Source organism: Melanerpes formicivorus, unplaced genomic scaffold (genome assembly GCF_026170545.1).
Source record: "Melanerpes formicivorus ecotype bairdi unplaced genomic scaffold, bMelFor1.0.p_v2 SCAF_309, whole genome shotgun sequence".
In the NCBI taxonomy this organism is placed as follows: domain Eukaryota; kingdom Metazoa; phylum Chordata; class Aves; order Piciformes; family Picidae; genus Melanerpes; species Melanerpes formicivorus.
The window spans coordinates 158,823-181,988 of record NW_027142661.1 but is presented as its reverse complement, the minus strand read 5'-3'; the positions used below and the strand labels follow the sequence as shown (position 1 = coordinate 181,988).

General features: G+C 61.8%; 2 protein-coding genes and 2 non-coding genes across 5 annotated transcripts in view; 2 read left to right on the top strand and 2 right to left on the bottom strand.

The window, feature by feature from the left end:
• The window catches only part of ALPK3 (alpha kinase 3), a 48,261-nt gene extending 41,676 nt beyond the window's left edge, over positions 1-6,585 (top strand). For both annotated transcript variants that reach the window (XM_068170272.1, XM_068170271.1), the window contains 8 exons: positions 736-883; positions 2,245-2,372; positions 2,581-2,616; positions 2,744-3,021; positions 4,072-4,160; positions 4,278-4,495; positions 4,695-4,743; positions 4,876-6,585. In XM_068170272.1, the coding sequence (XP_068026373.1) occupies positions 736-883; positions 2,245-2,372; positions 2,581-2,616; positions 2,744-3,021; positions 4,072-4,160; positions 4,278-4,495; positions 4,695-4,743; positions 4,876-5,197 (1,268 nt within the window). In that variant the 3' untranslated portion in view covers positions 5,198-6,585. The remainder of the gene's footprint in view (positions 1-735; positions 884-2,244; positions 2,373-2,580; positions 2,617-2,743; positions 3,022-4,071; positions 4,161-4,277; positions 4,496-4,694; positions 4,744-4,875) is intronic.
• A 374-nt stretch (positions 6,586-6,959) lies between these two features.
• On the bottom strand, positions 6,960-19,648 carry LOC137459009 (sodium/nucleoside cotransporter 2-like). Its single transcript, XM_068170275.1, has 19 exons — positions 19,392-19,648; positions 18,006-18,117; positions 17,333-17,462; positions 17,179-17,261; positions 16,720-16,811; positions 15,686-15,875; positions 15,208-15,349; positions 14,412-14,525; positions 13,971-14,048; positions 13,524-13,604; positions 13,122-13,202; positions 12,874-12,999; positions 10,988-11,118; positions 9,854-10,022; positions 9,464-9,661; positions 8,934-9,015; positions 8,347-8,445; positions 7,405-7,516; positions 6,960-7,321 (listed from the first exon to the last, which is right to left on the bottom strand). Exons 3-19 carry the CDS (start codon positions 17,399-17,401, stop codon positions 7,198-7,200), a joined length of 1,971 nt encoding a protein of 656 aa, XP_068026376.1. The 5' UTR covers positions 17,402-17,462; positions 18,006-18,117; positions 19,392-19,648; the 3' UTR covers positions 6,960-7,197.
• A 654-nt stretch (positions 19,649-20,302) lies between these two features.
• On the top strand, positions 20,303-20,374 carry TRNAH-GUG (transfer RNA histidin (anticodon GUG)). Its single transcript has one exon. It is a non-coding gene; the product is annotated as a tRNA-His (tRNA).
• Positions 20,375-21,414: 1,040 nt separating this feature from the next.
• TRNAH-GUG (transfer RNA histidin (anticodon GUG)) lies at positions 21,415-21,486 on the bottom strand. Its single transcript has one exon. It is a non-coding gene; the product is annotated as a tRNA-His (tRNA).
• Between the last annotated feature and the right edge of the window lie 1,680 nt (positions 21,487-23,166).

Genomic DNA, 23,166 nt, shown 5'->3' with positions numbered 1-23,166 from the left:
CCTACAGCAGCAGATTTGTACCACTTGTATCCCATCATACTGATCCTAGAGCAGCTCTGAGCCTTCCTGGGAGGGTTGCATTGAGGGGGTCACAGAATTGGTTTGGTTGAGAGACCTTTAAGATTCTCAAGTCCAGCTGTTAGCACTGCCAGGTCACCACTAACCCATGGCCCTCAGCACCACATTTCCATGGCTTTGAAACCCCTTCAGGGATGGAGACTCCACCACTGATCTGGGCAGCCTGGACCAGGCCTTGACAGACCTTTTGGGGAAGAAATTGTTCCCCATGGCCAACCTGATTTGAGGCCATCTCCTCTCCTCCTATCACTTGTTCCTTGCGAGAAGAGGTCAATCTTTGCCTGGCTCCAACCTCCATTCAGGGTGTTGCAGAGAGCCCGAAGGTTTCCCCTCAGCTTTCCTTTCTCCAGGCTGAACACCCCCAGTTCCCTCAGCTGCTCCTCACCAGCCCTGCTCTCCAGACCCTTCTCTGGACCTGCTCCAGCCACTCAATGTCCTTTCTGGAGTGAGGGGTCCAAAACTGAACCCAGGACTCATGGTGTGGCCTCACCAGTGCCGAGCACAGGGGCACGATCCCTGCCCAGCCCTGCTTGTTACACCAGGCTGTGCTGGCATGGAGGCTGCCACAGCCCTGTGCAGCAGTGCTGGGGCCAGCTGGCCTGTGCCCAGAGCTGCAGCCAGGGCTGGCTCACCAGGGCCCTTTGCCCCTCTCCACAGCCCCACAGGTGATTCGTAAGATCAGGGCAGAGCAGTTCTCCGACGCCTCGGGGAACCTGAAACTGTGGTGCCAGTTCTTCAACGTCCTGAGCGACTCGAAGCTGCTGTGGTACAAGGACGAGACCCCTGTAGCAGAAGCCCACAGGAGGTAACCTGCCAGCTGCTCATCGCTGCGCTCACAGACATGGCCCTCAGCTCAGCTCCAGCCCCTGGGCTGCAGCTGCCCTCTCTGCCAGGGCTGCATGAGAGGCTCGCTGCATGGCACACTGTGACCTTGATCTCACTGTGCAGGGTGGGAGGGACCTGCTGCCAAGCAGAGCAAGCAGAGCCCTGGGAAGGCAGGGGCTGAACCCAAGCCCCGTGCAGGGCAGGAGAGATCTTGTGCCCATCCCAGAGTTTGAGACCTGGGTGTGAGCTGCAAATCTGGGTCCCCAGATGACACCTGGGAGGGCGGCAGCTGTGAGGGGAGGGAGGCAGCTGTGACGGGAGGGTGGCAGCTGTGAGGGGAGGGAGGCAGCTGTGAGGGGAGGGTGGCAGCTGTGAGGGGAGGGAGGCAGCTGTGAGGGGAGGGTCTGCACATCGCACTCTGGCAGGTGCTTCCCTGCAGCCACCACTGGCAAACGGCACCAGGGAGAAGGCAGCTCAGGCTGTGCCCGCTCTGTCCTGTGGCACTACCCTTGCACAGGGAGAGCGTGCTCGGGCAGCTGGATGCCTTCTTGTACCCTGGATGTTCCTTTGGGCCTGCTGTGCACAGCAGCTTGTTCCCAAGCCCACAGGAGCCTGTGTGGAAACATCTCCCACACTGGAGAGGATTTGCCTGATGCCCTTGGGTATCCTTTGTGTTTCTCCTCTCATGAGGGGGCAGAAAGAGGCACTCCTGGTGCAGAAACCACCTCCTGCAGCAGATGTCTGAGATGGACCAGGCAGACCGGGAGTGGCCATGTCCTTGTAGCTGATAGCAGGTCTCAGGATGATGGTCCCACCCCTTCCCTTGTGGCCCCCGTGCTGGTTCATGCTGGCAGAAAAAGGCCTTAGATCCTGGTGGAGATCGGTCTGCCTGGTGCCTCACCAGCTTGGCAAAGGAAGTGCCAGCCCAAAGCCTTGTGCTGGAGAAGACCTGCAGCCTGCTGATATGGAGCCGGTGCTTGGGCAGTCTGTGGGTGAGGGGCAGGCTGCAGGGGCAGGAGTGGTGCTTGCCCTCACTTGTGAGCAGCTGGAGGTGATGCTGGGCAGCCCTGGGGCCACCCCACCCAGCTGCAGTCTGTCAGCTCAAGTCCCTCTCAGTCCCTCAGCAGTCTGCAGCACCCAGGCACAGGCAAATGCCCCAGGGCATGCCCCTGGCAGATGGGCATCTCTGTGAGTGCAAACTGCAGGGCAAGACCCCTGGTGCCGTGAGGTACCAGGGGGGCAGGTGAGAGGCCCTCGGGCTGGCGCTGCCCGTCCCGTGTGGGCTCCCACGTGCCCGCAGCGCAGCGCCCGGGGCTGAGGCCCTGCTCCTGTTCCTTGCAGCGCTGGTGATGAGAGCCAGGTGGCCTTGGCCGTGGTGCAGGCGTCCCCCCGGGACTGCGGAGCCTTCCGCTGCGTGATCAGCAACGAGCACGGCACCGCCACCACACACTTCCTGCTCACCCCAGAAGGTGAGGGGCTCGGGCAGCCCGGCACTGTGCCCGCCGCGGGCTGACCCGGTCAGCCCTGGGAGGGTTTGCTGCCAGGCTGCGGAGGGGCACACAGCCGCCCCTGCCCCTGCCCGCCGAGCGCTGCCCCTCCGCACCGCCCTGCTGCGGGAGCCGTGGGGCAGGAGGGGCCGCGGCCAGCCCCTGAGCCCCCTGCGCTCTGTTCCTGCAGTGCTGTCGGGACTGGTGTCGCGGGAGGAGACGGAAGGTAAGGGCCGGGAGCGGCGAGCCGCCGGCGCTGCCCCGGGCTGCGGGCAGGGGGCAGGGGCCGGGGGCGGCAGGGGGCCGGGGGCAGGGCGCCCGGCCTGCCATCCCTCGCCGGCTCTTCCCCGCAGCGGTCGGAGAGGAGATCGAGATGACGCCGATGGTGTTCGCCAAGGGCCTGGCCGACGCGGGCTACTGGGGGGACAAGCTGTTCGGGCGTGTGGTGAGCGAGGACACCGAGCTGCCTGCGGGGCCCCTGCGCAAAGCCTGCCGCGCCAGGGCCATCTACGGGCTGGAGCCCCTCTTCGAGTCCGGCTGCACCTGCATCATCAAAGTGCACAACTTCATTGTCTTTGGGACCAAGAACGACAACAGCCTCGTCGAGAAGAACTACGACATCACTATCCAGGTGAGCAGCCTCCTCCTGTCCCACACACACCTTCCCATCCCGCTGTGCCACAGTCCCCAGCTCTCTGCCCACTTCATTTCACCTGCTGTGCCCACAGAGCCTGCTCCAACAGCCTTGGTGTCTGAGAGCAGGCAGCCACGGTAGCCCAAACACCACATCCTGATGGCAGCTGCCCAAGGGACTCAGAGCCTTTTACCACAGACTCACAGAGTGCCAGGGGTTGGAAGTGATCTCAAAAGATCATCCAGGCCAACCCCTGCCAGGGCAGGTCACCCAGGGCAGGTCACCCAGGGCAGGGCACCCAGGAACACAGCCAGGAGGGGTCTGGAGAGCCTCCACAGAAGGAGACTCCACAACCTCTCTGGGCAGCCTGCTCCAGGCCTCCAGCAGCCTCACACCAAAGAAGTTTCTCCTCCTGCTGAGGTGGAACCTCCTGGGTGCCAGCCTGTGCCCATTGGGCCTTGTCCTGCCCCTGGTCACCACCAAACAGAGCCTGGCACCTCCATCCTGCCAGCCACCCCTCAGCTGTTGATAGACATTGATCAGGTCCCTCTCAGCCTTCTCTCCACACTCAGCACCCCCAGGGCTCTCAGCCTCTCTTCCCAGCAGAGATGTTCCAAGTCCCTTCATCATCCTCACAGCCTCCCTTGGCCTCTCTCCAGCAGGTCTCTGTCTCTCTGGCACTGGGAGCCCAGAGCTGGGCACAGTCCTGCAGTGTGGTCTCAGCAGGGCAGAGCAGAGGGGCAGCAGAACCTCTCCAGCCCTGCTGGCCACACTTTTCCTGCTGCACCCCAGGATGGCATTTCCTTTGTTTTTGGACTCTCTGGAGGGACTGAGCCATGTCCCAGAAGGCTGCCAATGCCCTTTGTTATTCTTGGCTTCAGCTCTTCTTTGGGAGCTGCTGGGAACTTTCCTGTCACTTGTCCTTTGACCACTGGGACAGGGAACCAACTGGCGGTGGTGCCAGGGAATGCCTGTGCCAGTGGGGGTCCCCTGGAGGCGCTGGTGGAGGCTGGGCCAAGTCCCTGACTGCTCTGTTTGCCCCCTCAGGAATGCAAAGTGCAGAACTCCAGCCGCGAGTACTGCAAGATCTTCGCTGCCGAGGCACGAGCTGCCCCTGGCTTCGGAGCGGTGCCCGAGTGAGTACCACGGCCTGCCCGCCCAGCTCGGCGTCCCGGGGCACCCCGTGCCTGCTGGGCACGCCCCAAAGGGCAGAGCTGAGCGGCTGGCGTGACCCCCACCCTGTGCCCCGCCAGGATCCTTCCCCTGTACCTGGTCTACCGCCCGGCCAACAACATCCCCTACGCCACCATGGAGGAGGACCTGGGCGCGCCCTGCCAGCAGTACTGTGCCACCGAGAAAGATGGCAGCTTGGTGGCACTTGGCACCTCAGAGGTCGTGCTCAAGTGCTGCACCTTCCAGCACTGGGTCTACCAGTGGACAAACGGAAACATCCTGGTGACTGACATGGAAGGTAAAGGCATCTCCCATCCAACTCCTGCAGCCTCCTGACACACTCTGGCCTGTGACAGGAGCAGGACAAACCCCAGCCCTGCCCTCCTGCCTCTTTCCCACGTACCACGGAGCCCAGCTCCCAGGGCAACAACCTGCCCTTGGTGCCAGTGTCTGTCCTTTGAGCAGAGCCTGGTTGCTTGTCCTCCCTTTCCTTGCAGGAGTGGGCTGGAAGGTGACCAATGTGCGGATCGCCACCAGCCTGAAAGGGTGAGTGACACAGAGCTGCTGGTGCAGGGCGGCCCTGGCTGTGCCCAGCTCCAGCACACAGGTGGAGCTCCATGGCTGGGCTCCATCCCCAGCCCCGTGCCCTGATGGCATGCCTGTGACCTCTGCCGGCAGGTACCAGGGGCTGAAGGAGAGCTGCTTCCCCTCACTGCTGGAGCAGTTTGCGGCCACTCACCGCTGTAACCACTACTGCAGCATCCTGGGCCTGAAGACGCTGGAGCCAGCCAAGCCCAAGGGCTCCAGGAGCCCCTCCATGGGCAGGAAGTCTGCGCAGTCCAGCCCCCAGCTGCAGAAGAAGGGACTGGCAAGTCCCCAGGGCGTGCGCAAGGCTGCCCTGAGCCCCAAGGCCTCCCGGAGAGCCGCGGAAACCAGGGAGGTTGCGGCGGGCTCCAAAGCAGGGTCAGGAGAGGGGGGCAGGGCGGGCCCCCCGCAGTAGCCAGAGCTGCTGCAGCTGGGACCCCCACTGCGACCCCGGCCTGGGCAGCCTGGAGGCAGCGTGCGGCACGGCTGGGCAGGGGACACCCTGGCAGCGGCTGCCACCGCCGCTCCCCTCCCCTGGCCGGTGCCCGGTGTGTGCTGTGTGCGAGTGTGAGTGCCAGGGCCCCGGGGGCTGCCAGCTGTGGGCAGCATGGGCACCTTCCCACTGCCTGTCACCGAGGGCTGCAGCTGTGGTGGAGCCCCTGGGGCCATGTGTCCCTACACCCTCAGGCTCAGGTCCTTTTCCCGGCGCTCTCCATTTGCCTGCCCTAAGGCAGGGCCAGCAGCCCTGCTCCCTCAGGCTCTACAGGTGCTGTGCCCACTGCCTGGCTGTCCCCCAGCAAACTGGGAGGCTGGGCTGCCCTCCTGGCTCCCAGCACCTCCTGTCCCTCTTTGTGTCCAGCCATAAAGCAGCTGTGCCAAGCCCTGCTCATGCTCCATGTCACAGCTGAGAGCCCCAGCAGTGCCCAGGTGGCCTCGTTTGCCCTGGCACACCCTGGGCTACAAGGTTTTGCTGCAGAAGGGCCTCAGGGTGAGCTGCAGGGCTGCTGCTGCTGTGTGAGGCTCTGGAGTGCAAGCCAGGCCCATGTCAGGGTGCTGGTGTTGGCACTGGCAGCTGAATGAGGATGGGATTTTGCACCCCTGCCCTGCCAGCCTCCCCTTCCCCCCCAGGATAAGCCTCCCACTCCCATGCTGGGTGGATGCTGAGGGCAGTGGTGCTGTTATGGGTGCCTGCCAGCCTCACAGGAAAGATGCTCTACCTCATATGGGGCACCCAGGAGCAGGCAAAGCAGTGACCTCCATGCCAGGCACTGCTTTGGCACAGTGGGTGTCCAGCCCACAGGACTCAGCTCTCCTTGCCCACTTGCCACATGCAGAGCCTGTAGGCCCTGCCCAGCCCCACAACATGACCTGGTCATGCTTGCTTAGCATTACCCCTGCTTGGCACATTGCCTAGCCCAGAGGCAGCTGGCAGCACCCATTCCAGACCACACTGCCCCAGGGCAGGAGGCAGTGCTGGGCAGGCAGTGATGCTCACGTGGCAGAGGAAAGCCTCCCAGGTGCCCATGAGCTCACTCAGCTGCCCAGCAGCCAGTGGAGTGTGGCAGTGGGCAGCAGAGCTTGCAAAGGTTTTGGAGGAGGGTGCTGGGCACCAGCAATGCCACCTTGCATGGTGGTGGCAGAGAAAGGCTCGGTGTAAGCTGAGGGTGTGGAGGAGGTTGGCTGCTGGAGTGCAATAAAGCAAGGCCTGGCCTGCTCCTGGAGCCTGCTGCCTGTGGGCATGGGGCACCGAGCGTGGCAGTGCCAGGGCTGCATCTTGAGGGCACAGCAATGTCTGTGAGTGGTGGCTGTACCCCAGCCTGTGGACAAGGGGGTGGCTGGGCCTCCACCTGCAAGCTGGCACCTGGTAGGGGCTGGGCTGGGCTGTCCTGAGGGGACTGTGGCCCTGCATGGTCAGAGGCCAGTGGAGGGGGTGGGAGGGACCCGTGGAGATTATTCAGGCCAACCCTTGCCAGGCAGGGACACACAGGAAGAGCCAGGAGGGGTTTGAACCTGTCTAGAAGAGACTCCACAACCTCTCTGGGCAGCCTGCTCCAGGCCTCAGCACCCTCACAACAAAGAAGTTTCTCCTGATGGTGAGGAACCTCCTGGGTTCCAGCCTTACCCGTTGGTTCTTGTCCTGTCACTGGGCAGCACCACCACAAAGCCTGGCACCTTCATCCTGACAACCACCCCTAAAGGTGGGCGAGAGCATCACCTGGGGAGTCCCAGGGTTTATTTGGGAGCAGTTCCCATGTACCACAGGGCCAGCACCTGAGTGTGCTGCTTGCAGGGTGCCTGCTGCTGTCCCCCGTCGCTGGAGCAGAGCAGACCAAGCACACAGGTCTCTGCCAGGGCTGCTTTGCTCCCTTTGGGGCCAGACCTTGGTGCTCCCAGCAGGCAGCTTCTTGCATCCTTCTAGATCATCCCCATGCAGGAGGAGTGGTTGTAGGACCCACAGCACTGTGCCAGGTGCAGCACAGCCTGTGCCACGCCAGCCCAGGGACCCGTGAAGGACAGGGTCCCGTTCTCCAGCACCGAGCTGGCAGGAGACAAAGCATGGTCAGGGCAAGCTGCTGCCCAGCCCCTGGGGCCCCAAATGGGTCTAGGGCCCTTCACACCCACCTGGCAAAGAGCTCCTGGCAGCAGGTGTACAGGGTGTAGCTGGGGGAGGTGGTGTTGGCAGTGCTGAAGAAGGTCACACAGTCACCCACCTCCGTTGGCACATGAAGGAGACCTTGGGGACAAGGTCTGGTTGGGGTTCTTGAGGACCATGCACACAGATCCCATCCCCTGAGCATGCTTCCACATCCTGTACCCCACCCCTGCTGCCAATTCCCACACCTCAGCTATGCCTGAGTGCAAGTGCTGTGCCTGGCACTGTGCTTGCAGGCCCCATGCCCCTCACCCCCAAGATGGCTGCAGCAGTGCCCCAAGGGAGCTCCTTGCTGTGCCCCAAAAGCTGCCCTGGCCGTGTCCCCAGGTGAGTCCAGGTGGGGGTGAGGGCCCCAGCAGAGTTTTGGGCTTGGGCAGCTCTTGGCAAAGCCACAAAGGGAGAGCAAAGGGTTTGGAGGCCCTGGCAGAGCCACGGGGAGGCCAGGCCACGCCAGCCATCCCCAGCCCTGCAGCCGTCCCCAGCCCTGCAGCTGTCCCCAGCCCTGCAGCCGTCCCCAGCCCTGCAGCTGTCCCCAGTCCTGCAGCTGTCCCCAGCCCTGCAGCTGTCCCCAGTCCTGCAGCCGTCCCCAGCCCTGCAGCCGTCCCCAGCCCTGCAGCTGTCCCCAGCCCTGCAGCCGTCCCCAGCCCTGCAGCCGTCCCCAGCCCTGCAGCCGTCCCCAGCCCTGCAGCCGTCCCCAGCCCTGCAGCTGTCCCCAGCCCTGCAGCCGTCCCCAGCCCTGCAGCCGTCCCCAGCCCTGCAGCCGTCCCCAGCCCTGCAGCTGTCCCCAGTCCTGCAGCCGTCCCCAGCCCTGCAGCCGTCCCCAGCCCTGCAGGTGCACTTGAGGGGGCTTCAGCCTTTTGCCTGTCCCTCCCCAGTCCCTCTGGCCCCAGTGGCGGTGGGCAGGGCCGTACCTGCCAGGCAGGCGTTGAGCATGGAGACGCAGATGCCGGTGAGGAGGGCACGCAGCACGAGGGAGGCAATGACACCCCTGCGCTGGGGGACCATGGAGCCTGCAGGGAAGGGACACCAGCAGTCAGGTCCTTGCTCTGCTCTTCCCCAGCCTGGGGATGGGGCAGGGGTGTGACCCAGGTCCCTGCTCGGCTCTGCCACGCGGTGCCCTGCCCACCCCTACCACAGGGACGTGGTGATGCCAGCCCATCTCCAGCCTGCTCTCTGCCTCTCCTGTGCCATGCTCACCCTGCACCCATGGGTGATCAACCAGAGTCCTCAGGGCTCTCAGCACTGGAGTCCCTGCTCTTTGCCCCATGGCTGGGTGGCACCTGGGCTTGTAGGGCACACAGGTGCTCCTGCCCATGGGTGCAGTGCAGACTCGTCACCATCACCTCACACCCAGCCAGTTCCTTATCTGTTTGCTGGCAGAGGCCAGCCTTGCAGGAAGAAGGGCAGCAAATTCCTCCTGCCCCTGCTGAGCTTCTGCTCCCTGTGCCCAGGATCCCACTGCATGGTGCCCATGCACCCAGGCTGTGGGGGCACTCACCCAGGCCTCCCAGCATGATGCCGATGGAGCTGAGGTTGGCGAAGCCGCAGAGGGCGAAGGTGGTGATGCTCTCAGCTCGTTCCTGGAGGGGCACAGTGGCACAGGATGGTCACCCCCAGCCAGCAGCAGGCCCAGAGCACCTGGAGCTGAGCACTGTGCACTAGACCCCAGCCCAGCCAGCCATGACTGAGAGGAGGGCCCCACCCCTGTCCTTTCTTCTTCAGCTGGGTTTGGGTTGCAGGTGGCAGGCAGCCTGCCCCTGGGGAGAGGCTGGGCCGGGGTGGGGGGGGGACAGGCAGCCCTGTGGCACCATGAGCTGCCCTGCAGGGGGCAGCACACACGGAAAGGGGCTTCGACTCCTTCAGGATGCCCTCAAACACAGCAGGTGGTGAAGCCTAGTTGGGCACAGGTGCCCCCCACCCCAGCACCATCATCCCCCCGCCTGCCCGTCACAGCCCTGCCTGGCCGGGACCCCCGTTCCGCTGAGGCCAGCCCTGCCCTGTGCCCGGCAGGGCGGCAGTGCCCCTCACAGATATCCACTGCTTGTGGCTGCCATCCCACTCAGGCAGCCCTGCCAGCCGGTTCTTCTTGTACTCTGCCAGGCGCTGGTACGCCACAAACTCGTTCAGGAAGATCTTGATGCCCAGGAGCTCAGCCACCACCGGGGAGTCTGCCCAGTCTGCCCCCATCAGAAAGGCCACGGGCATGAGGACATAGGAGCAGATCACCTGCAAAAAGCATCCCAGGAGGGAGCAGCTCAGAGCTGCCCCACAGCCCCGGGCCTGGGCACCCGCGGGCAGCATTTGCCAAGCACCCAGCAAAGGGCACTGCAGCCTGCTGAGAAAGTGGAGAATGGGGGAGGGTGGGTGGGGGACGCAGGATCTCGGCAGCCCAGCCCAGAGGGCTGCCCTGGGGGTTACCTGGAAGGAGAGGCCCTCGATGTCCACCATCTCTCCGAGCCAGCGCAGGGCAGCGTTGATGAACTCCAGCACTGCCAGGAAGGCAATGAGGTTGGCTGCGATGTTGGCCACCAGCCCCACTGAGGCGGCTGCCCCGTTGCTTGCAGCTTCCAGAACGTTCTGCTCCTCCCTGCACGGGCAAGACCCCAGTGGGCTCCTGTGACTGGACAGCTCTCACTCCCTGGGTGTCTGCACACCAGAGGCTCTCCCAGCCTTGGGCCACTTGCAATGTACACTCGTGTCCTCAGTTTGCCCCACAGCTTCTGCTCAGCCCTCTGCTCACTCACCCTCTGCAGAGCTGGATGCTGTCCCCAGCCCTCTGCTCACTCACCCTCTGCAGGGCTCAATGCTGTCCCCAGCCCTCTGCTCACTCACCCTCTGCAGAGCTGGATGCTGTCCCCAGCCCTGGATGCTGTCCCCAGCCCTCTGCTCACTCACCCTCTGCAGGGCTCAATGCTGTCCCCAGCCCTCTGCTCACTCACCCTCTGCAGAGCTGGATGCTGTCCCCAGTCCTCTGCTCACTCACCTCTGGAGAGCTGGATGCTGTCCCCAGTCCTCTGCTCACTCACCCTCTGCAGAGCTGAACGCTGTCCCCAGCCCTCTGCTCACTCACCCTCTGCAGAGCTGGATGCTGTCCCCAGTGCTCTGCTCACTCACCTCTGAAGAGCTGGATGCTGTCCCAAGCCCTCTGCTCACTCACCCTCTGAAGAGCTGGATGCTGTCCCAAGCCCTCTGCTCACTCACCCTCTGAAGAGCTGGATGCTGTCCCCAGTCCTCTGCTCACTCACCCTCTGCAGAGCTGGATGCTGTCCCCAGCCCTCTGCTCACTCACCCTCTGCAGAGCTGGATGCTGTCCCCAGCCCTCTGCTCACTCACCCTCTGCAGAGCTGGATGCTGTCCCCAGTCCTCTGCTCACTCACCCTCTGCAGAGCTGGATGCTGTCCCCAGCCCTCTGCTCACTCACCCTCTGCAGAGCTGGATGCTGTCCCCAGTCCTCTGCTCACTCACCTCTGAAGAGCTGGATGCTGTCCCCAGTGCTCTGCTCACTCACCCTCTGCAGAGCTGGATGCTGTCCCCAGTTCTCTGCTCACTCACCCTTTGGAGAGCTGGACACTTTCCTTGGCCTTGAACTTGGACTCTTCCACCTCAGGGTAGATGAGTTTGGACATGGCGAGGGCGCAGGGCGCAGCCATCACTGAGGCTGCGATCAGCGACGCTGCATCTATCTGCAACACACACCCCGGGCTTAGGCACCTCTGTGCCAAGCTGTGCCCCATGGCATCCCACCCGAGGGTATTCCCCCCCTCCCCCAGCTGGCATCAGAGCAGTTCAGGGCTGCCCATTTGCTCAGGGTGGGAAGAATGTCTCTGCTTTTCCCATCTCCGCTGGCCCTGGCACTCCTGGCAGGAGCTGCAGCGACTGCAGCCTCAGAGATGCTGATCTGCCCTGCTGTTTGACCTCATCCTGAGCAGCCTTGTCCCTTCCTTGTCCCTTTTTATCAGTATCAGAGCCATAGGTTGTGCAACATCCTGAACTTCTACCTGCTGATGAAGAGCCAAGCCCCCAGCCTCACCCCTCCCCTGCAACATCTAATTTCTCTGGCCTTTCACCCTTGGCTCCTCGTTTAAGGAGGCTAATTAATGTTTAAATTGCAGGAGCTCAGCCAGCAGATCGAGGGGAAGGTTTAGGCCCCATTACAGAGCACTGATGAGGCCTCATCTGGACACCCTGTCCAGGTCTGGGGTGATGAGGGACTGGAGAGGGCATCCCCAGGGGTCTTGGGGCAAAGGAGCACTGAGGTGGTGCTGGAGGAGCCCTGTTCAGCTGGGAGCAGAGGGGGCGGGGGGGGGCTGCAGCTGCTGCTCTCAGCTGCTTTAACAAGGTTGGCAGGAGGATGCTGCCCAGAGGTGCCCCGTGGTGGGGCAGGTTCAGTGGAGGAATTCCAGTTGGATATATGGAAAAAAATTGTTCCCTGTGCCCAAGGAACCTGTGGGGTGGACCAGAGAGGTGTGGGGAGACCTCCATCTATGAAGATGTTCACCACCAATCTGGACAAGGCCCCGAGCTCAGCCTCTGCCATCTGCTCCTTTGGGCAGGAGGGGGAATCAGAGCCCCCCAGAGGGTCCCCCCCCCAGGCTAAGTTATTCAGTGAGGCAGCCTGGCCCTGCTGGCTGGGCAAGGATACGCAGCAAGGGTGCCACAGCTGCCCCTGGGCCCTGGCAGGGCTCTGACCTTCCGGCCAGGCCAGCAGAGGTGAGCTGGGCACGGGGGGCTCTGCTCTCCCCCTGCTCACGGCAGGGAGTGCTGCTCGCCGAGGGCAGAGGTGAGCTGGGCACGGGGGGCTCTGCTCTCACCCTGCTCACGACAGGGACTGCTGCTCCCTGAGGGCAGAGGTGAGCTGGGCACGGGGGGCTCTGCTCTCCCCCTGCTCATGGCAGGGAGTGCTGCTCCCTGAGGGCAGAGGTGAGCTGGGCACGGGGGGCTCTGCTCTCCCGCTGCTCACGGCAGGCACTGCTGCTCGCCGAGGGCAGAGGTGAGCTGGGCACGGGGGGCTCTGCTCTCACCCTGCTCACGGCAGGGACTGCTGCTCGCCGAGGGCAGAGGTGAGCTGGGCACGGGGGGCTCTGCTCTCCCCCTGCTCACGGCAGGCACTGCTGCTCGCCGAGGGCAGAGGTGAGCTGGGCACGGGGGGCTCTGCTCTCCCCCTGCTCACGGCAGGCACTGCTGCTCCCTGAGGGCAGAGGTGAGCTGGGCACGGGGGGGCTCTGCTCTCCCCCTGCTCATGGCAGGGAGTGCTGCTCCCTGAGGGCAGAGGTGAGCTGGGCACGGGGGGCTCTGCTCTCCCCCTGCTCACGGCAGGGAGTGCTGCTCGCCGAGGGCAGAGGTGAGCTGGGCACGGGGGGCTCTGCTCTCCCCCTGCTCACGGCAGGCACTGCTGCTCGCCGAGGGCAGGCGCCGCCGGGCAGCAGGGGCAGACTGACCCCGAAGGAGATGTAGGCGCCCATGACGCTGCCCGCGATGGTGGAGAAGCCGCCGGTCATCACTGCGTGCAGCTCCGAGCGCGTCATGTCCTCCAGGTACGGCCGCACCAGCAGCGGCGCCTCCGTCTGCCGGGCACAGAGCTGCGCTCAGCCGCGCCCCGCACCGCCCGCGGCAGCCGGCGCAGCCTTCCTGCGGGCCGGGCTCGGCGGCGGCGCCGGGGAGCTGCATCTCCCGCTCGGGGCCTTACCTGTCCCACGAAAATGTTCCCTGCCACACTGAGGGTCTCCGTGGAAGTGGTGCCCATGGAGACCTGAAGCAGCCAGGAGATCTGGGGAAGGACGCAGACACCGCGTTCAGCAGGACCTCGGGCGCCTTGCCCCCCGCAGCAGGCACTGCCTGACCCTGAAGCTGCACGGAGGGGGTCTCGGGACTGCCCCCAGGGCGGGCAGCAGCCGCTCCAGGGTTGGGCTTTCTCAGCAGGTGTGGGGGAGGCGGGGAGGGGTGTGTATGTGTCCCTTGGTGCAGGACAAATCACCCAAATCAGAACCCTGCCTCTTCCTGGGACATCCTTCAGCTGATCACAGCAGTCACAGAGCCATCAGCTTCCTCTCCATTCCAGCACCCCCCAAGGCAGCTGTGAGACCCCCACCTTAACAATGATCCACTGCATGACACCCAGGTAGTAGAGGATGGACATCACACAGCTGAAGAAGACAATGATGGGCAGAGTCTGCAAGCAGGCACCAAGGCACAGAGTTAAGGCAGGGCTGAGCAACACCACATCCAAGTCCACTTGGGACTCAAGCTCCTCTGGGCCAGGTGTGGTACTGCACAGCCAGTCCATGCTGTTGGGGAGCCACAAAAGTGAGCCAGGCTGGTGAGAGGGACAGGAACCAGTGCAAACACCCCCTGGCACTCAGGAGAGCTGGAGGTGGGCACAAAGCTGCAGCAGACCCATCCTTGAGCTGGTTGAGCTGTGGTGCAGCAAACTTGGCTGTGGTTAGCTCCATGCTCTCCAAGGACCCAGCAAGGCAGCCAGCCCAGGTGAAAACCTGGCCCTGCCTCCCACTCCCCACTCCCCACTGCCCAGGCTGACCTGGAAGGCAAAGACTTCTGCAATGAGTGAGTTCCCGAAGACAAAGCCAGAGCCAGCTGTGGTGTAGTCCAGGAAGTACTGCAAGGGGAGAAGGTACAGGGTAGGATGGAGCTCTCCACTAGCTCTTGCCCTGACATCTCTCTGCTGCTTAGCAGGGGTCTGTGCCCCCAGACAACGGCCCTGAGACGTCAGCTGGGGACACTGGTGGCTGTCTCCAAGCCATGGGGCACTCCTCCAGCCTGCAAGGGAGACCACACTGAAGGGTCTCTGCAGGACCCCACAAAAGAGCTGGTGGCTTTGCTCCAGCCACAAACTAAACTGTCTGTGAGTGTCCAGCCCCAGCAGCTTCTCTTCCCCATGCTGCCCTCAGCTCTTCTGGATGATGCCATGGTGGGGGGGGGTGGAGGCTGCAAGCATGGCTGGGGTGGGCAGGTGCAGTACCTGGATTTGGTTACCCAGCCACCGAAAAGCTTGGATGCCAGGGGTGGTTCGCAGCACAAAGATTCCAAACAAGAACTCCAAGCCAAGACCCCACAGAACAGCTCTCCAGGACACCTGAGGACCATGAGCAGAGCAGAGAGCAATGCTGAGACATGAGCAAAGCCTACAGAACCTTCCCTTCCTAGCTCCCTTCCCCAGCTGCCCATGGCAGCCACTGTGCCCAGGGTGAGGGTCACAGGATACCAGCATGGAGGAGGAGCCCACAGAGGAAGCTGGTGGGACTTGGGACCAGGCTAGTGGAACACAGCCTGCCAGGTTTAGCCAGAGATCTGCTGCTGCTTTAGCTGGCAGTACAGGCCCAGGAGAGCAGAGCTGCTTGGTCACCAAGCCTCTGGAGGAGGCAGGTGGAGAGTTACCCACAGCACTGCAGCAAGCTGGGCACTTCAGTCACTTCTGCCCAAGCCATCCAGGGCACCCTTAGGGTGGCTCAGGCCCACCCTCCATCCACAGACACCTGAAGCTCAGTGTGGGGCTGGTGCTGGGTTTCTGGATCTGACCCACTGAGGGACATGGTAGAAACCAAGATGGAGGAACCAATGGGGAGCCTTGGGGTGAGCAGTGGGAAGGAGAGCAGTGAGGTGGCTTTGAGGCTTCACCCACCCAACCAGCTGGGACCCACTCCGTCCAGGAAACCTGCTGGGCTTCTGCTTCTTCCAGGGAGCTCCAGCAAAGGGCCATCAGGGGATGCCAGTGGGAAGGGAGCACCTCCTGTGAGGGGAGCACCTGGAACACCTACCGCGCTGTGGTGCTCGGAGAAGGCAAACAGGAACAGCACCAGGAAGCAGAAGCCAGCCAAGGAGATGAGCTGCTCTGGGTTTTTGGAGGTGTCCAGCACCAGCCAGGCAATCAGGCCCCCCAGGAGAGCTGCCCACAGGAGCCTGCAGAGGAAGTCCCAGGCTGTCACAGACAGGATGAAGCCATGGGGAGAGGAGCCCACGAAGGGCAGGAACTGACTGTGCAGGAGGTGGCAGCAGGAGGTCCACGCAAACAAAGAAATCTGAGCTGGGACACGGGTGATGCCAGTAGCCATCACCACATCTCTGCTGTGGCTTTGAATTGGTCCCCAGGCTGGTCCATGCCTCACCACCCACGAGGTGCCCTAGTGGCAGGAGGGCAGTGCCCGCAGCAGTGTCGCTGGGGCACGCAGGCAATGCAGCCACAGGAGGTGGGACCTGGTGCTGGGAGGGCCCTGGCCCTGCCCGTCCCTGACTCACCATCTGAGCCACGGCCAGCCCTTCTGGAGGCATTTCCAAACAGGCCTCAGCAGCAGCAAGACCTTTGCCCCACAGAACTTCTTGAAGAGGCTCCAGCAGGTGAAGAAGGCAACCACAGCAGTCATGATGACCAAGGGGAGGGCTCGCTGGAAGTTGAGCCAGCAGGCAGCAATGAAGTAGCAGAGGTAGCCTGGAGGAGGCACATGGAGGGGCAGAGACATCAGGGCTGTAGGACTGAGGGCCACCAAGAAGAGCAGGGGGCTGGAGAACCTCCCCTATGGGGACAGGCTGGGAGAGTTGGGGCTCCAGGGAGACCTTAGAGCAGTCTTCCAGTACCTGAAGGGGACCTACAGGAAAGCTGGGGAGGGTCTGATCAGAAGAGGCTGTGGGGACAGGATCAGGGACAATGGTTTGGAACTGGAGCAGGGCAGAGTTAGGTTGGACATCAGGAGGGAGTTGTGCACAGTGAGGGAGGGGGAGACACTGGCACAGGCTGCCCAGGGAGGTGTTTGAGGCTCTGTCCCTGGAGACATTCAAGCTCAGCCTAGCTGTGTCCCTGGGCAGCCTGCTCCAGCTGGAGCTGTCCTGCTGCCTGCAGGGGGTTGGACACCATGACCTCTGAGGTCCCTTCCAACCCAATGCAGTTTGTGAGTCTCTGATCACAGATTCATAACTAACTGGGGCCAACAACGAGGTTTATTTCCTTTAAATGTCCTTCTCTGGCCATCCTTGAGGCTCCCATCTGTGCATGAAGAGGACTTAGCACCACCCCAGCAGCCAGGCTCACTGGTGACAGCACCTCAGCTGTCTGGGGACACATGGGGCAAGTAGAAGAGGCACAGCAAACCCTCTGGGTAGATGAAGAAGGAGAGGACAATGACAGACAGCAGAGGTGGTATGAAGAGGGGCAGGCAGTGGGGCCGGTGCAAGCAGGTAAAGCCTCCACATGGGTGGCCATGCCCAGTGCTTGGAGGCTGGGGACACAGCCAGCCAAAGGGCTGTGAGATGGGTTCTCAGTGCCAGGAAGTCCTCACCTACTCCAAGAAGCCCCAGCATGATTCTCTTCAGCATCTTGGCATGAGCCTTGCAGAAGCGCTTGGCCCTGGTCGCCGGCTGCAGGACCCTCCTGGGGACAGGCACATGCCAGAGACAGGAGAGCAGCAGCTCAGCCCAACTCCACAGACCAGCTCATGGCCCTGCCTCCCAAGGGCACCTGTGGCAGCAGCTGGGTGGTCTGGGTGTGCTGTGCCCATTATGCCAGGGCAGATCCCATTGCATGCTCCCACACCTGAGCTGGAGGCTTGCTCTGGGTGGCTGCTATGGGGACAGAGACCTGCTGCTGCCACCCTACAAAGCCAGACAGAGCCACCAGGCACTGCCCCCTGCTCTGCTCCCAGCTCAGCTTTGGTTTTGGAGAATCACCGGCCCCAGGCTTGCAGCCCTGCTCTTGACCCCTGCAAACACCCTGCACAGGCATCCAGGCCTTATCCTACCTGCAGCAGGAGAGCTGCCCTTGCCCCTCTTCTCTCCTCTCCCCACACGGACCATCATGTTCCTCGCTGAGTCTCTCCTCCCCCTGGAAAAGATCCTCAGCTGGAACCCCCCGAGCAGCTGTGACAGCAGTGAGGAGGGGAAGGGCTGACTCACGGTGCAGCTGAAAGCTGGGTTCTCTGTGCCCTTCTCAAAGCTCTCCAGGGTTATCTGGTTTGCTTCCATCTCCAGCAGTGCCACAGCTTCAGTGTGCTACAGAAACAGCGCTGGGGTGGGCCAGCAGCACCTGAGGAGGCAAAGGCAGGCTCACATCTGGGGAGGACAAAGGCCCAAGCTCTTGGGTCTCCAAGAGGAGAACACCCTGTGGAGCAGGACATCAGAGCAGCCCCTGCACCAGCACATCAGGAGACCATCCCACAGGGCCCTCAAGCCATGGGGCTTGTCTCCTGTAGCTCTGGGAAGACCTTTGCTCTTCCAAGGAATTGCAAGAGAGGATTAGATGCAGCAGGCAGAGCTGCTGCTCCTCCTCCAAGTTGGTGGCAGTGGCACTGGGTTCCATGAACCCTGATGCAGGTGGAATTCTGCACTGGATGATGGTGGCTGCAGCCCTCATGGAGAGCCCTTGGTGCAGCCAAGGAGAAGGAAGAAGGTCCTTCCATGCTGCCAGCCGGCACAGTGCAGCAGTGAGGGTAGGGGCAGGTGGTAACCACATGAAACCTGGTCCCCAAAAGGAGGCTCCTACTGGGAGAACCACTCCAGGAAAGCCAGAACCAGGGCCATGCAGGAGCACTGGGAGCATCTCATTCAGACACTCTCCTGGCTCCACTACCTGGAGAAGGATGAGGGCTGGGCAGGAGAGGCAGTGGCTGACTTTAGGAGCTCTTCTGTGAGGCCAGAGGGAGTAAGGAGCTGTCCTTGTTGTGGAGGGGAGGCGTAGAGGTCTGCACAGAGAAGGTGGAGACAGCAAGGTCTGAGCTGCTTCCCAGAGCATGGCAATGAATGTGCAGAGGGAGCCACCCAGCCCCCAGAGGAACAGCTGGAGGTAAGGAGCTGTGGAGACCCTCATGGCAGTGGAGGGTGGCAGTGGGCTCCACAGGCCAGCAGAGCCACCAAGAGGACCACTGAAGCATGCTGTCCCCCAGCATGTCCCTGAGCTCATGACTCCTTTGCAGCAGGGCAGGGCCCAGGACCCCAGACCTCCTCCAGGGTCCCCAGCATGCCGAGTGTCCCACAGCACTCAGGGAGTCCTCAGGGCTCTGGCAGGGATCAGGAGGACCCTCCTGCCCCAGGCCCTCTCCCATTTCAGGGACATTCCCCTGAGACCCTTCTGGACCCCTCTGGTACTCAGAGACCACTCCAGAACCTCTCAGGGCTCTGGGACCCTGCCGGGGCTCGTGGCTCCACACCCCTCTCAGAGGCAGTGCTCTCCAGGACCTCTGGCCTGACCTCACCTCTGTGCCTACCCCCAGTGCCAGCCCCTGCCATGTGGCTCATCTGCTTTTGGTGAAGACTCAAGGGCTGCCCTGCCCTTCAGGGCTGGGCATGGACACTCAGTCATCAGTGGGGCAGCAGGTGGGTGTCCCCAACATGTCCCCTCATCCCTGTGCCCCATGCCCTCAGCCCCCATGTCCTTGTGCCACATACCATCACATCCCTGTGCACCACACCCTCACACCCCCATGTCCTTGTGCCCCATACCATCACATCCCTGTGCACCACGCCCTCACACCCCATGTCCTTGTGCCCCATACCATCACATCCCTGTGCACCACGCCCTCACACCCCCATGTCCTTGTGCCCCATACCATCACATCCCTGTGCACCACGCCCTCACCCCCCATGTCCTTGTGCCCCATACCATCACATCCCTGTGCACCACGCCCTCACACCCCCATATCCTTGTGCCCCATACCCTCCTGTCCCTGTGCCACATGCCCTCACCCCCCATGTCCTTGTGCCCCATACCATCACATCCCTGTGCACCACGCCCTCACACCCCCATGTCCTTGTGCTCCATACCCTCCTGTCCCTGTGCCCCATGCCCTCACACCCCCATGTCCTCATGTCTTGTGTCATCCTGTCCCTATGCCCCATGCCCTCACACCCCTGTGTCCTTACACCCCATGCCTTAACACCCCCTGTGTCCTCGTGCCTCACACCCTCCCTGTGCCCCACGTCTGCCCCCACCCTGGTGCCCACTGGCTCCCACACTCACCTGCCAGCCCAGCTGGCCACACAGCTCCTGGCCTCACACCCCAGTTACCGATTAACAGCTCGGTCCAAAGAGCTGGGCTTGGCACCACGGAGCCAGGGCACCCCAGCCTCTCCCAGGGCTCACATCCGGGTGGCCACGAGGGCACACAGGGAGCCCGTTGGGGCACCGTGCCAGGCACCATGCTGCCAAAAAGAAGTTTGCCCGGGCCAGTTTCACCCCCCGCTGGAAAAGGCCTCGGGGAAGGCACTGAAAGCAGAAATCCAACTTTACCCCACCCCTGTCAGGGCTGCCCCGGATGGGAGCCGGACACAGGCTGAGGCTGCGGCAGGGCAAAGCTGGGGCACCAGCCCCTGAGCGGAGTGGGATGGACGGAACGGGGCGCGGCCAGCGGCGCCCTTCCAGCCAGGCCCTGCGGGGGGCTGTGCGACCCCCACGGGCGCGCACACAGCTGGGGTCTCCCTGCTGGGGCTGGGCACAGGCAGGGTGAAGGGGCTGCGGGAATGCCAGGGGGTCAGGGCACCAGGGATGGGCAGAGATGGGTTCAGACATCGCCTGCGCGGGGCGCTCGGGGGTTCGCACAGCACGGAGGGCCCTGCGGGGCACGCTCCCGGTGCTGCTCTCGTTCGGGCAGGACCTTCCACCCGCGGGCTTTGCCCGGGCCGGAGCTGACACCACCGACATTCGAGCCTGGTGCTGGCGAGGGCGCTCGGCACCTGCCCGCAGCACTGGTGCGCAGCAGACCGGGAGTAAAACCGGGTTCGTGACTTGTACAGGGCCGGGCCGAGCCCGGGACTCCTCCAGGACTGCCCCACCGCAACACCCACGAGAGGCAGAACGTAGCCCGCCCCGCCCCCCCCGCTCGCAGCTAACAGCCGCCGCGACCAGCTCTGCGCACGGAGCCCCGGTAGCGCGCCGTGATCGTATAGTGGTTAGTACTCTGCGTTGTGGCCGCAGCAACCTCGGTTCGAATCCGAGTCACGGCATCGCCCCGCGGTACCACGGCACACGGGCTCCTCTTTTGACCCAAACACACCTAAACATTTTGCCTCACCCCGGACGCCGCCTGGACGCCGCTGCGGCTTCCCCCTGGGGGCTTCACCCCGGCACAACGCTGCCCGCTTCCATTTTCCCGCCTCGCACCCGGGCGCCTTTGGGTTCTTCCTCTTCTTCCTCTCCTTTTATTTTAATATCACCTCATTTAAATTCACTTCATTATTATTTTTTCCCTTTCTTCTTTCATTTCATTATTCTCTCTTTACTTTATATTTTTCTTATCCTTTCTTTCCTTCCCTGTTCTTAATAATAAGTTACTATTCCCTTTTCCTTTCCCCCCTCTTTCTGTCTCTTTTATCTTTGCTATCCTTTTTTTTTTTCCTTTTCCTCTCTTCTTTTGTCTTTCTTAATTTCCCTTTATCGTTCTGCAGTGGTTTAATTTACTTTATATTTTATTTTATTTTGTTTTGTTTTATTTTATTTTATTTTGTTTTATTCCAATTTAATTTGATTTAATTTAATTTAATTTAATTTTGTTTTATTTTGTTTTGTTCCTTTTTAATTTAATTTTATTTTATTCCTATTTTATTTTATTTTATTTTATTCCTTCTTATTTTATTCCTTTTTATTTTATTCCTTTTTTATTTATTTTACCTTTTAAAATTATTTTATTTTTTTAATGCTTTATTTTACTTTATTTTATTCCTTTTCTTTTTTTTTTTTTTTTTTCATTTTACCTTATAAAATGATTTTATTTTTTAATGTTTTATTTCACTTTATTTAGTTCCATTCAATTTCCTATCCCGCCGTTGCTGCTCGCTCAGCCACCCCGGGCTGGGAGCGGGCCCGGGAGGCCTCACAGCCCTGCGCCCTGGTGCGAGGCAGGAAAATGGAAGCGGGCAGCGTTGTGCCGGGGTGAAGCCCCCAGGGGCAGCCGCAGCGGCGTCCAGGCGGCGTCCGGGGTGAGGCAAAACGTTTAGGTGTGTTTGGGTCAAAAGAGGAGCCCGTGTGCCGTGGTACCGCGGGGCGATGCCGTGACTCGGATTCGAACCGAGGTTGCTGCGGCCACAACGCAGAGTACTAACCACTATACGATCACGGCGCGCTACCGGGGCTCCGTGCGCAAAGCTGGTCGCGGCAGCTGTTAGCGGCGGGCGGCGGGGCGGGGCCGGCCGCGTTTCGCCCCGCCCCGAGCCGCGTCACAATGGCGGTGCGGGGCGCACGGCGGCCGCAGTCTCTCCCTCACCGCGGGGCTCGGCTCGGTGCGGGGCAGTTAGCTGAACTCGGCTCTGCCCCGGCTGGGACTCCCACCTCTGTTTCCCACTTAGGCCCGAGCCAGGGACTGTGACCCTTGGGCCTCTCGCTGCCCCACGTTCCGCACCCTGGCCTGCCTGACCCGATCCCCACCTCTGATTGCACCTCCCGGCTGTCTCACCCCGGCCGCGGCTGTACCCCTCTCTAACCCCACTCCGCACCCTGAGCCTCTCTCTCTGGCGTTGCTCAGCTGCAGGCTGTGACCCTGACGCTGTCCCTGCTCCCTGTCCTAGCCTGACCCCACTCAACTCTTGCTGCCACACTTCACAGCCCAACTGTCACCGTGTCCCCACGCCCCCAGCTGCAATCCCACTTCTCACCCCCATGGCTGCGTCTCAGGGAACAAAGTTTCTCTTTACAGTGGCATTAACGGCACCGGGCTGGTGCCCAAGGAGAGGAGGATTTGGGGCTGGCACCAGTCTGTGCCGGGCTGCTGTTCCTTCCTGCCGAATCCCCTCGGTGGTTGACGACTGTTTGCTGCTGCTGATTTCACAGCACTCAGCATGTCAAAGGCTCTTTTCTTTTCACAGATATGCAAAGAATTCGAGACACCTGCGATCAAAAGGAGTTCTTTGTAGAATATTTTTGGAGCAGCCGTGGCACTTCAAGGCGCTCCAGTGGCGCAGATGACTCATCCCTCTGAGCTGCGCACAGAAACCTCATCTCAGCACCACCTGTGTGCACCTCTGCCTGTTCTGTTTGCATGTGAGGAGGGCTGGGAAGAGGCAGAGGTCTCTTGCAAGCTGTGCTGGGCAGGGTCTGTCCCTGCTCCAGCTCTGTCCTGGTGCATCAGCTACAGCTGGTGAGTGCTAAAGCTGAGTCTTCCTGAGGCTCAGGACAAGCCAGAGGAAGGCTCTGTGCACCTTGATTGCTCTGTGAAGTAATTGCTTCTGCCACCCCAAGCTCATCTTGCTCATACCCAACCCAGAAGAGCGCAGAGTGGTGGATGAAGAAGAAATGACCTTTTGTGTCCTCCCTTTGTCTGTGCCCACCTCTTTCTTCCCTCAGCCTCTTTGCTGCTGGCTGCTCCTGGGCACTGGTGTGCTGCTCCTTCAGCAGGGGTGGGAACTTTCACAATGGAGATGCCCCCCACAACATCAGGCCTGGCTGACCAGGAGATGGTGGAGCTGGCACTCACTGGCACCTGTGGATGACTGTGGGTGTCTGTGTGGGTTTTGGTACTGCCCTCCTTTTGCAGTGCTGCTCTTCTCCTTCCCTTGTCCACCCTTCAAGGATCCCAGTCCCCTCAAGTCCTGTGAGAGGGATGAACACTGCTCTTGCTCATCTATGGCTAAGGCTGTCACCAGCTGTGTCCTTGTGCTGAACCTCAAGTGGGTGCAGCATCACTGGCAGGAGGTCCTCTGTGTGTCCTCATGTTTGTGTGGGTCCATGCCAGGCACTGCTTGGAGCAGGCAGAGGGACTGTGCTTTGGCTGCTCAGCAGATGTTTCTGGAAGCCAGCAGAATAA

Bases quoted from the DNA above. Each gene is read 5' to 3' on its own strand.
- LOC137459009 (XM_068170275.1), bottom strand. From the start codon at position 17,401: ATGGAAGCAAACCAGATAACCCTGGAGAGCTTTGAGAAGGGCACAGAG. The intron at 13,203-13,523 runs GTGGGGGTCTCA...GTCCTTCCCCAG, and splicing joins TGCAGTGGATCATTGTTAAG to ATCTCCTGGCTGCTTCAGGT. The intron at 9,016-9,463 runs GTGAGGGGCACT...GTGCCCCTCCAG, and splicing joins GCCACAAGCAGTGGATATCT to GAACGAGCTGAGAGCATCAC.